Here is a 12,949-nt window from a genome sequence, read left to right on the forward strand (position 1 = left end):
TGAATAAATTAACATGCACAATGTAATCATGTATGTCAAGTTGTAAGTAAAAAAAATGGTATGTTAAAAAGTGCTGTGTGTGTAATTAGTTCCACAGACTTTTATTTTTAGGGACAACTAAAAATGTAAAGTTCTGGTAAAACTGTGACCGTAAAAGTTGCGTAAACTAAAACAAGTCTGTGGAACCAGTTACTTAATATCAATTTAGTTGACACAACTATACTCAAATGCCTATAAACTGCTAGTTCGTCGAGGGGAAATACGCTTCATGTTATAGCCAGTAATGGGAATTTACAAGTTAGTAATGGGGGTCCTGTGTGACTCAGTTGGCATAGTTGGTAGAACATGGTGCTTGCAACATCAGGAATGTGGGTTTGTTTCCTGCGCCAACCAATACGTAAACATACATGCACGTGTGACAGTAGGAGCTTTCAAAGCGTCTGCTAAATGGCATATACTATATTAGTAAGTCACTCACATGTGGGTGATTTTCTTCAGGTTATAGAATGAATGCCTCTCCAGCCTCTTCAGCGTCAGATCCACTGATATATATCTGGAAGAAACAAACAATACTTCAATATGGCCAATCTACTGTCTGTTGACTCCATTCTAATGACCAATCTACTGTCTGTTGACTCCATTCTAATGGCCACACATAACCAATCTACTGTCTGTTGACTCCATTCTAATGGCCACACATGACCAATCTACTGTCTGTTGACTCCATTCTAATGACCAATCTACTGTCTGTTGACTCCATTCTAATGGCCACACATAACCAATCTACTGTCTGTTGACTCCATTCTAATGGCCACACATGACCAATCTACTGTCTGTTGACTCCATTCTAATGACCAATCTACTGTCTGTTGACTCCATTCTAATGGCCAATCTACTGTCTGTTGACTCCATTCTAATGTCCACACATAACCAATCTACTGTCTGTTGACTCCATTCTAATGGCCACACATGACCAATCTACTGTCTGTTGACTCCATTCTAATGACCAATCTACTGTCTGTTAACTCCATTCTAATGGCCAATCTACTGTCTGTTGACTCCATTCTAATGGCGAATCTACTGTTTGTTGACTCCATTCTAATGGCCAATCTACTGTCTGTTAACTCCATTCTAATGTCTACACGAAACCAATCTACTGTCTGTTAACTCCATTCTAATGGCCAATCTACTGTCTGTTGACTCCATTCTAATGGCGAATATACTATCTGTTAACTCCATTCTAATGTCCACACGTAACCAATCTACTGTCTGTTAACTCCATTCTAATGGCCAATCTACTGTCTGTTGACTCCATTCTAATGGCCACACATGACCAATATACTGTCTGTTGACTCCATTCTAATGGCCAATCTACTGTCTGTTGACTCCATTCTAATGGCCAATCTACTGTCTGTTGACTCCATTCTAATGGCCAATCTACTGCCTGTTGACTCCATTCTAATGGCCAATCTACTGCCTGTTGACACAATTCTAATGGCCAATCTACTGTCTGTTGACTCCATTCTAATGGCCACACATAACCAATCTACTGTCTGTTGACTCCATTCTAATGGCCACCCATGACCAATATACTGTCTGTTGACTCCATTCTAATGTCCAATCTACTGTCTGTTAACTCCATTCTAATGGCCACCCATGACCAATATACTGTCTGTTGACTCCATTCTAATGTCCAATCTACTGTCTGTTGACTCCATTCTAATGGCCAATCTACTGTCTGTTGACTCCATTCTAATGTCCAATCTACTGTCTGTTAACTCCATTCTAATGGCCACACATGACCAATCTACTGTCTGTTAACTCCATTCTAATGGCCACACATGACCAATATACTCAACTGCCCACCTCTCATAGCCTCTAAATACAATCAATTAACAAGTATGTACAGTATACAACACTTTTACCTTAGTCATCAGTATCACTGCTTTCATCTGTTATTACTGAGTAACTAGTGTGTAGTTAGCGTGATTTAATGGCATATAAAATAGAGACTGAATCTATACGATACATGGAATGAGTCTGTCCACTGTGAGAAAGCAGGCTTAGTATGTAAAGTTCAGTAGACTATACTATAGTAGATAATCAATGATATTTCACTGCTCCCTAATTAAGGGGGTTGATCTCAAAAACTGATTACAGGTTCAAAAGTGTCTCAATAACAGTATCCCATTTGCCAATATAGAAGCACCGGGCTGCTATGTACTGGCTGAGGCAGAAGAAAATAATCATCTTTGCTTTCTCTCTCTTTCCTCGTAGCTGACTTGGACATTGGCCCCACAGGCTGAGATCAAGGTTTGGCAAAATGTTTATTTTCAGAATAAGTGTCTAAAAAATAACATGGTTTCTCATTTTCATCTTGCGTTTAAGCGTTTTAGCTTGGTGATACCCCTTTCCACCTTTATGTACCTAGTGTATATTTTACCACATCAACTAAACCAGGGGAAGGCAACTAGATTCAGACGCGGCCGGAACATACTGTAATGATGAAAATGTGTACACTGCAAATTGACCACAACTAAGTCCCCAAAAAAGAGATTGAAATTGTTATTTTCAAATACATATTTGATTAAATTCAGACAGTCTATTAGTATTTTTTTCATACTTGGGAACAGATGTCCAGAATTATTTTCAGCTGAATTTCTGTTGATTTTACAGTCTTTTTTGACCAAAAACTAAAATCCTAAAAAAGCACCAATCCATAGAACAGTTCTACTGGATTACCTTGTGGATGTCTATGCCCTTGCAGTGGGAACGCCGACATTCCTATTCTAGGATGGCATTAACTGTGATTAGCAGACAGCAGTGATACCAAACAGAAAACAGATCAGATGGAGAGAGAGAGAGAGAGAGAGGCTTGGATCTGATGTTTTTCCCCTCTTTGGAGAATAAGAGACATGCAACAGGTGGTTTAGTAAGTCGCTGGAATTTAAATATAGCTTTATAGAGCTTTGTGGCTTTAACAAGAAACATGTGATCATACTGATGATGAAAAGGGAAAGAGACGAGAGAGAGGGGGGAAGAGAGAAGAAAGAGGGGGGAAGAGAGAAGAAAGAGGGGGGAATAGAGAAGAGAGAGAGGGGGAAAGAGAGAATAGAGAGAGCGGGGGAAGAGAGAAGAGAGAGAGGGGGGAAGAGAGAAGAGAGAGGGGGGAAGAGAGAGGGGGAAGAGAGAAGAGAGAGAGGGGGAAGAGATAAGAGAGAGAGGGGGAAGAGAGAAGAAAGAGGGGGAAGAGAGAAGAGAGAGGAGGGAAGAGAAGAGAGAGAGGGGGAAAGAGAAGAGAGAGAGGGGGGAAGAGATAAAAGAGAGAGGGGGAAGAGATAGAGAGGAGGGAAGAGAGAAGAGAGAGGGGGAAGAGAGAAGAGAGAGAGGGGGGAAGAGAGAAGAGAGAGAGGGGAAGAGATAAAAGAGAGAGGGGGAAGAGAGAAGAGAGAGGGGGGGAAGAGAGAAGAGAGAGAGGAAGAGGGCGATAGAGAGGAGAGAGTGATAGAGAAGGAAGAGAAAAGAGAGAGAAGGGGAAGAGAGGAGAGAGTGGTGAAAACAGAAGAAAGAGAGGGGAAGACAGGAGCGAGAGAGAGGTGGGGAAGCGAGAGATAGAGAGGAGAGAGCGATAGAAAAGGAAGAGAAAAGAGAGAGAGAAGGGGAAGAGAGGAGAGAGAGAGAGAGAAGAGAGGTGGGAGAGAAAGAGAAGAGAAGAAGAGAGAAGAGAGAGGGGGAGAGAGAGAAGAGAGAGGCGGGAGAGAAAGAGAAGAGAAGAAGAGAGAAGAGAGAGGGGGGAGAGAGAGAAGAGAAGAAGAGAGAAGAGAGAGGCGGGAGAGAAAGAGAAGAGAAGAAGAGAGAAGAGAGAGGCGGGAGAGAAAGAGAAGAGAAGAAGAGAGAAGAGAGAGGGGGAGAGAGAGAAGAGAGAGGCGGGAGAGAAAGAGAAGAATAGAGAAGAGAGAGGGGGGAGAGAAAGAGAAGAAGAGAGAAGAGAGAGGCGGGAGAGAAAGAGAAGAGAAGAAGAGAGAAGAGAGAGGCGGGAGAGAAAGAGAAGAGAAGAAGAGAGAAGAGAGAGGGGGGAGAGAGAGAAGAGAGAGGTGGGAGAGAAAGAGAAGAAGAGAGAAGAGAGAGGGGGAGAGAAAGAGAAGAGAAGAAGAGAGAAGAGAGAGGGGGGAGAGAGAGAAGAGGGAGGCGGGAGAGAAAGAGAAGAAGAGAGAAGAGAGAGGGGGGAGAGAGAGAAGAGAGGCGGGAGAGAAAGAGAAGAGAAGAAGAGAGAAGAGAGAGGGGGGAGAGAGAGAAGAGAAGAAGAGAGAAGAGAGAGGCGGGAGAGAAAGAGAAGAGAAGAAGAGAGAAGAGAGAGGCGGGAGAGAAAGAAGAGACGAAGAGAGAAGAGAGAGGGGGGAGAGAGAGAAGAGAGAGGCGGGAGAGAAAGAGAAGAGAAGAAGAGAGAAGAGAGAGGCGGGAGAGAAAGAGAAGAGAAGAGAGAGAGAAGAGAGAGGGGGAGAGAAAGAGAAGAGAAGAAGAGAGAAGAGAGAGGCGGGAGAGAAAGAGAAGAGAAGAAGAGAGAAGAGAGAGGCGGGAGAGAAAGAGAAGAGAAGAAGAGAGAAGAGAGAGGCGGGAGAGAAAGAGAAGAGAAGAAGAGAGAAGAGAGAGTCGGGAGAGAAAGAGAAGAGAAGAAGAGAGAAGAGAGAGGGGGGAGAGAAAGAGAAGAAGAGAGAAGAGAGAGGGGAGAGAGAGAAGAGAAGAAGAGAGAAGAGAGAGGGGGAGAGAGAGAAGAGAAGAAGAGAGAAGAGAGAGGGGGGAGAGAGAGAAGAGAAGAAGAGAGAAGAGAGAGGGGGGAGAGAGAGAAGAGAAGAAGAGAGAAGAGAGAGGGGGGAGAGAAAGAGAAGAAGAGAAAAGAGAGAGGGGGGAGAGAAAGAGAAGAAGAGAGAAGAGAGAGGGGGGAGAGAAAGAGAAGAAGAGAGAAGAGAGAGGGGGGAGAGAGAGAAGAGAAGAAGAGAGAAGAGAGAGAAGAGAAGAAGAGAGAGGCGGGAGAGAAAGAGAAGAAGAGAGAAGAGAAGAAGAGAGAAGAGAGAGGCGGGAGAGAAAGAGAAGAGAAGAAGAGAGAGGCGGGAGAGAAAGAGAAGAAGAGAGAAGAGAGAGCGCAAAGGTAGTGAATAACAGTGAGAAACAAGTATCATCCTGATGATTGTGTGATTCACAGGAATTTAAATACAGAGCTTTAGGACTTTAACGAGAAGCTGGTGAATGTGATCGTGCTGATTGTGATTCACTCACATCCTTGATATGTTTACTAGGTTGGAGAAGACATCTCCTGGCACTGAGTTCAGACGCGTCTCCAGAAGCCACCTGGAAGAGAAGATAGAGGATTAATTTACAGATCAACATAAAGTTTACTGATTTATGTACAGTGTACTGATTTATGTACAGTGTACTGATTTATGTACAGTTTACTGATTTATGTACAGTGTACTGATTTATGTACAGTGTACTGATTTATGTACAGTGTACGGATCAACATGTAGTTGTTTGAACTCCAATCATAAGAAAAGCATTGTACCTTCCTCCTCCAGAGTCTCTATCATATCTGTCACAACTGATAAGATATATACCCATTTTGGCCAGTTATGCATACTGTACTAATCCCTGGATGTAATGTTGAGATCTTGAGGTCTCCTTGTGCTGGTTTAGTTCAGTCAGTGTGCAGGGGTTACATGCCTGCCCTAGAGACACTCATCCACCTTACAGTGTGTAAGGTAAACTTGCATGCTGCAAATATTAGAGTTGAAAAGCAGACCTGTAATGGCTCTGGTTTGCAGAAGGAGACTAAGGCGCAGCGAGGTAGTCGTACATCGTATTTTTACTGACGACAACAAACAAAATAACTAAAGAAAAAGAACGAAAGCGCACAGTTCTGTCAGGCTCAGATACTAAACAGAAAACAAGATCCCACAAAACGCAAAAGGAAAATGACAACTTATATATGATCCCCAATCGGAGACAACGATAGATAGAACACCGACTCATTAAAGGGTTTTTCTTCATTTTTACTATGTTCTACATAGAATAATAATGAAGACATGAAAACTATGAAATAACACATATGGAGTCATGTAGTAACCAAAAAAAAGTGTTTTATATATTTTATATTTGAGATTCTTCAAAGTCCATCATGACAGTCCATCATTCATTTAAGACATGAGGGTCAGTCAACACAGAAAATGTCAATAACTTTGAAAGTTTCTTCAAGTGCAGTCGCAAAAACCATCAAACGCTATGATGAAACTGGCTCTCATGAGGACCGCCACAGGAATGGAAGACCCAGAGTTACTTCTGCTGCAGAGGTATAGTTACCAGCCTCAGAAATTGCAGCCCAAATAAATGCTTCACAGAGTTCAAGTAACAGACACATCTCAATATCAACTGTTCAGAGGAGACTACGTGAATCAGGCCTTCATGGTCGAATTGCTGCAAAAACCGTTGAATGAGTAGGTGTTCTAAAACTTTTGACCGGTAGTGTAGATACATACAAAAAACTAGGAATAAAGTGATAGATAAACAGTAGCAGCAGCGTATGTGATGAGACAAAAAAAAAGTGAGTTCAAAAAGAGTCAATGTAGATAGTTAAATAATTAACCAAATAGCTACCCAGACTAACTATTTAGAAGTCTTATGTCTTGGGGGTGGAAGCAGTCCAGGGTCCTGTAGATCCAGACTTGCCTTGCGCTAGCAGAGAGAAGAGTCTATGACTTGGGGGTCCTGTAGATCCAGACTTGCCTTGCGCTAGCAGAGAGAAGAGTCTATGACTTGGGGGTCCTGTAGATCCAGACTTGCCTTGCGCTAGCAGAGAGAAGAGTCTATGACTTGGGGGTCCTGTAGATCCAGACTTGCCTTGCGCTAGTAGAGAGAAGAGTCTATGACTTGGGGGTCCTGTAGATCTAGACTTGCCTTGCGCTAGCAGAGAGAAGAGTCTATGACTTGGGGGTCCTGTAGATCCAGACTTGCCTTGCGCTAGCAGAGAGAAGAGTCTATGACTTGGGTAGCTGGAGTCTTTGACCATTTTTAGGGCCTTTCTCTGAGGTCCTGGATGGCAGGGAGCTCGGCTCCAGAGATGTACTGGGTCGTATGTACTACCCTCTGTAGCGTCTTGCGGTCGGGTGCCGAGTAGTTCCCATACCAGGCGGTGATGCAACCAGTCAGGATGCTCTTAATGGTGCATCTGTAGAACCTTTTGAGGATGTGAGGACCCATGCTGAATCTTTTCAGCCTCCTGAGGGGGAGGACGTGTTGCCGTGCCTTCTTCACGACTGTGTCGGTATGTTTAGACCATGATAGATTCTTAGTGATGTGGACACAGAGGAAGTTGAAGCTCTCGACCTGCTCTCTACCCTGTCGATGTACAGTAGATGGGGGTGTGCTCAGCCTTCCGTTTCCTGTATTCTACGATCAGCTCCTTTGCCCACGCAGTCGTGGGTGAACAGGGAGTACAGTAGGGGACTAAACAAGCAACCCTGAGGGGCACCGTGTTGAGAGTCAACTTGTCGGATGTGTTGTTACCTACTCTCACCACCTGGGGGCGGCCCGTCAGAAAGTCCAGCTGCAGAGTGTGTTAAGTCCCAGGGTCCTTAGCTTAGTGATGAGTTTCGTGGGCACTATGGTGTTGAATGCTGAGTAGTAGTCAAAGAACAGCATTCTCACATAGGTGTTCCTCTTCGCCAGGTTGGAAAGAGCAGTGTGCAGTGCAATAGAGATTGCACCATCTGTGGATCTGCTGGGGCGGTATGCAAATTGAAGGGGGGTCTAGGGTTTCTGGGATAATGGTGTTGATGTCCGGCCCTTCAAAGGTATAGATGTGAGTGTCATTTAGATTACCTTGGACTTCTTGGGCACAGGGACTATGGTAGTCTGCTTATGAAACATACACACACACAGAGAGAAATAGACAAAGAGACAGAGAGAGATATCTAGCCACTGTGTTAATACAACGAGACAGGGACCTTGCCCCTAGGCTCAGGCCAGGTCAGCAGGGTTCAGCTCCACTGTTGTTCCCCAGTCAGTACAGTACAACACCTTCACACCTCAACTATCAGAACATCCCGAAAATACAGGATGCCAGATGGCTATTTTGAGCTGGGTTGTTTTGGACTTGAGATATTTTGGGGAGATATTTTTCCTTTTCTTTTGTTTCCTGGTGGGCGCCGGGCAAACTATGTGAGGATGAAGAATGTGGTGGCATCGCGGACCCGTCTGGGCAGATGAATTGGGGCACTGATTGGGGGCTAATTCCATGTGATGGGTGTCCTGGGAGAAGACACGGTGGATGAGGGAGGGGGGGATGTCCAGTGGTAGGGAGAGTAATGGAATGTTCCCAGTAGGTTGGACAAACAGAAGGAGAATGTGTGGGTCCTTTAGTGGAAGTCTTGAAACATCCACCACTCTCAGAACCTGATGATAGTCTCTCCATCATTTTGGGGCTGCAGGTTGCCTAGTGGTTAGAGCATTTGGCCATTACCTGAAATGTTGCTAGATCGAATCCCAAAGCCGACAAGGTGAAAATCTGTCGTTCTGCCCTTGAACAAGTACTCATTCAATTTTGAATGCTTAGCAGGACAGGAAAATGATCCATATGGTCAACATTATCACACTATAGGAAATAGGGTGCCATTTAAAAATGGGGCCCAGAGCCAGATCTCTCGATCTCTCTCTCTCTCTCTCTCTCTCTCTCCCCCTCTCTCTCTCCCCCCTCCCTCTCTCTCCCCTCTCTCTCCCCCTCTCTCTCTCTCCCCCCCCCTCTCTCTCTCTCCCCCCTCTCTCTCTCTCTCCTCCCCTCTCTCTCTCTCATAGACGTTCACTGTCACAGCATTTAGGAGATGTTTGCTCTGATGACAAACAATACCATTTTATAATGCTTATTCAGAGAACCTGAATTGTGCACTTGCAATATTTAGCCTAAAATTGTTAATTAACGATGTCTTAATTTTGTCTATACGCATTTGTAGAATTGTTTGAGTATAGTACATAAAAAAGAGATAGCTTCATAATTTTTCAATGGATGCCTCTGTTTCAAAACGTTTTACACTGTCATTTTCATAGCCTTTCCTGTTCTCATCATCATCTATGTAGGCATATTTACATTTGTCCATTTTGGTCATTTAGCAGAGTATCTGCATACATTCTCATAATGTTCCATCAAAACAAACACACTCAAAGCTCCAAGGACCAAGACAGTCTGATAAACAGGCAGAAAAAAGGGGCCCTTTGCTCACTCAGACAAGATTCGTTACAGAATCAACTCATTACAGAGAAATGTTCCAAGGAGTTTTCTTTGCATCACCCATAGCCTACAAGAGCCATCACAAACGACTGAATGAATGCCTATAGAAAGAAAAAATAATCACACACACACACACACACACACACACACACACACACACACACACACACACACACACACATTAATCAGATGTCAATCCGCACAACAAAGGGACATTAAAGTAAACATATACTTACAGTGTATCTGTGCTTGCAGGAAATGTGGGAATGACATCAATGTCAAAGCAGGAGATCGTGTAGGTCTTCCGTTCCGAGCAATCACAAACAGTGGGGCAGGACTCGAAGTCAACCAAGGTTTCGATCGGTAACGTGACGAGGGTAAACAGCGCACATGTTATCACCTGCAAGCTGTGTCTGTCGTTTTCAGTCATCTCTTTTTGTTTTTTTAAGTATCCTCAATGATGCGCCTATTGTTAACGCTGAGATTCTGACGGCTTCCTTCTCACCGGACGCCCGTGGCAAATTGAAGTTGAAGCCCGCTACTTTGTTTATGTCATAAACTTCAGCGCATGAACTCGTCCTAGCGCAATTATACTGACCGTTTGAGAGAGTGGTGAGAGGAGATGCTTGTGGATACTTTGCGGTGTGGAGTTGGTCTTTCTTCAGTAGAGATTCACGGTGGACTTCTGAGGCACTCTTGTGTCAGGCAGGAGAATTAAAGATGTTTGATTTTCTTTAACTCGTTTACGGAATGTAAGCTATTTTATGAAATGTATCCTATAAATCCAACTTCCTAACATCATAAAGCTAAATAAAAGGTGTTGCTAATCAGTATTATTATTCAATTAAACTAGTATATTGTCAAGTTATAATCATGTTTTAGGCTATAGATATCAGCCCTAATACCCTACATAAAATACACAAAGTCAAAATTGTATTTCTTATATTCTTTATTATCAGTAACCCCCTAGATAGCCTGGCTTTAATCCAGGGGTGTCAAACTCATTCCATGGAGGGCCTCTGCAGGTTTTTTCCTTTCAATTAAGCCCTAGAAAACCAGGTGTGGGGAGGTCCTTACTAATTAGTTAATTCATAAATAAAGTGCAAGGGAAGAGCGAAAAACCCGCAGACACTCTGGCCTCGGTGGAATGAGTTTTACACCTGTGCTCTAATCCAAAGAGTAGTCCCAGTGGCGGAAAATGCATGTCCCCGAAGCAAGTTTTGGAAAATGTAGTGTTCAAGCATTTTATTCACAAATAATTCCATCACTGCTGTGAGTTTAAAAACTACAACTCCCAACGTCATACGGCGGTAATGTATTTTCCTGTTCTTGGCAGGCAGTTCAAGGTGATTTACCAGAGAGGAATTGTTTGAGTGTAGAAAATAAAATAAAATAGATAACTGCACAATTCTTCTTCAGCGCATGCCTCTGTTTCCATGGGGATGGGATGCAGATGTCATGGGGAAGGGATGCAGATGCCTTGGGGAAGGGATGCAGATGTCATGGGGATGGGATGCAGATGTCATGGGGATGGGATGCAGATGTCATGGGGAAGGGATGCAGATGTCATGGGGATGGGATGCAGATGTCATGGGGATGGGATGCAGATGCCGTGGGGAAGGGATGCAGATGTCATGGGGGAGGGATGCAGATGTCATGGGGATGGGATGCAGATGTCGTGGGGATGGGATGCAGATGCCGTGGGGAAGGGATGCAGATGTCATGGGGAAGGGATGCAGATGTCATGGGGGAGGGATGCAGATGTCATGGGGAAGGGATGCAGATGTCATGGGGAAGGGATGCAGATGTCATGGGGAAGGGATGCAGATGTCATGGGGAAGGGATGCAGATGTCATGGGGAAGGGATGCAGATGTCATGGGGGAGGGATGCAGATGTCATGGGGAAGGGATGCAGATGTCATGGGGAAGGGATGCAGATGTCATGGGGAAGGGATGCAGATGTCATGGGGAAGGGATGCAGATGTCATGGGGAAGGGATGCAGATGTCATGGGGATGGGATGCAGATGTCATGGGGAAGGGATGCAGATGTCATGGGGATGGGATGCAGATGTCATGGGGAAGGGATGCAGATGTCATGGGGAAGGGATGCAGATGTCATGGGGAAGGGATGCAGATGTCATAGGGTAGGGGATGCAGATGCCGTGGGGAAGGGATGCAGATGCCATGGGGAAGGGATGCAGCCCTCCAACTGTGAGCACAGGTCCTGATGCTGCAGGCATCTCAAAGAAAATGATCCCACTGGGAAGCACTACAGGTAGGCTAGTGTTCTCTTCCCAGAGTGATATACTACAAAGCAGAATCAATGAGTTAGCCAGCTAACTTTGAGAAAAAAAGAAGAAGAAATAACGAGAAATGTTCTGGTTCATTAAGAAAGCTACACTTAGATATGTGTTTTTGGTTGTTGAGTCAATTAGACCCATTTCAAGCTCATCTTCCCTCTCCGTCTCTCTCCCTCACAGCTAAGAGGCCAGAGGCTGGTCCTCTGGAGCCCAGAGGGTGTCAGCCTTCTCCCTGCACACCAGCGACCTGGAGGCTGGCTATGGATCAGGTGAGAGCAATCATGTCTGTCTTATACAATGTGTAATGTCTTTGAAGCTTTATACAACGGGTGGGTCTAATCCTGAATGTTGATTGGTTAAAAGCGCATTCCTGCTGGTGTCTATTCCACAAGTTACCACCGGCTAAATCTATGATGTTAAATTGCCTATTTACTCTGTTCCATCTGACAGCTCAATCCTCTGTCTCATCAGCCCAGGCAGGGAAATTATACACTTGATCTCCAATATAAAAAGCTTCGAGTCAGTTGTTCAACACTATAAGAAACTGTACCCATACACCTTGCTCCTCTGTCAGATGGTCAAGAGATGGTGGTGGGCTACAGTTATAAAACAGTTACATTAGTTTATTACATATCTGTGTAGGTTTGTGTATAGAGACCCCACGTCTCTCCTGAAGGTCTGTGGGAGCTCTGAGTCAGCTGGAGGAGGAGATAGGAGGAGGGCCAGATCGGCTTCAGTCCGCTTCAGAGACCCCAGCCTGCCAGACGAGGATGTAAGACTTGTCAAATCGATGCTATCTTTAAAATGTTCAACTCACCATTGTAGTGCAGTTAGAGACTTTAACCAGTAGAGGGCCCTTTGGGTCCATTTTCACAGTGACAGTTTAAAACAGTTATGCCTGTTTTATAACAGCGTTATTCAGTCCTTGTTGATGTTTCAAGTCGTGATTGTACTACCTGTGCCCCTCACCTCCTTCTCAGGTCCACGTCCTGCACCAGTCAATCAGAGACCTGCGCAGTGACCAGCTGAGACTGGGAGATGACATGGACAGAGATCCTCAGGAGGAACAGGTAGACGATGTGCAAATATGTTGTGTGTGTATTCACTCATTCACTCATTTCTATTTTTCTCTTTCTAAGGTTTGAGTCATGGAGAATCACTCAAAGCACCTGTCAACTTCAGAGACAGGAATCAGTGAGTTATTTACATCACTTTAAACACTCTACTTCCACATTACAGTTCATAAGTTGCCATAAAAACATGACTCTGACCTTAGCTGCTGCACTCTGACGATGGCAGCTTAGTGCTGTAACCTACAGTGACTCCCTCCCAGGTGTCGCCTCATGTGAAGAAGTGGAGATTAAGAGGGAGATGAGT

At 44.5% G+C, this 12,949-nt stretch overlaps 1 protein-coding gene across 1 annotated transcript in view; it reads right to left on the reverse strand.

The window, feature by feature from the left end:
• The window catches only part of LOC135557244 (thyrotropin receptor-like), a 56,731-nt gene extending 47,030 nt beyond the window's left edge, over positions 1-9,701 (reverse strand). Inside the window, exons 1-3 of the mRNA XM_064990447.1 lie at positions 9,508-9,701; positions 5,275-5,346; positions 479-553 (exon numbers count right to left, since the gene is read on the reverse strand). Coding sequence (XP_064846519.1) covers positions 479-553; positions 5,275-5,346; positions 9,508-9,701 — 341 coding nt within the window. The remainder of the gene's footprint in view (positions 1-478; positions 554-5,274; positions 5,347-9,507) is intronic.
• Positions 9,702-12,949: the final 3,248 nt, after the last annotated feature.

Source organism: Oncorhynchus masou, chromosome 16 (genome assembly GCF_036934945.1).
Source record: "Oncorhynchus masou masou isolate Uvic2021 chromosome 16, UVic_Omas_1.1, whole genome shotgun sequence".
Taxonomy (NCBI): domain Eukaryota; kingdom Metazoa; phylum Chordata; class Actinopteri; order Salmoniformes; family Salmonidae; genus Oncorhynchus; species Oncorhynchus masou.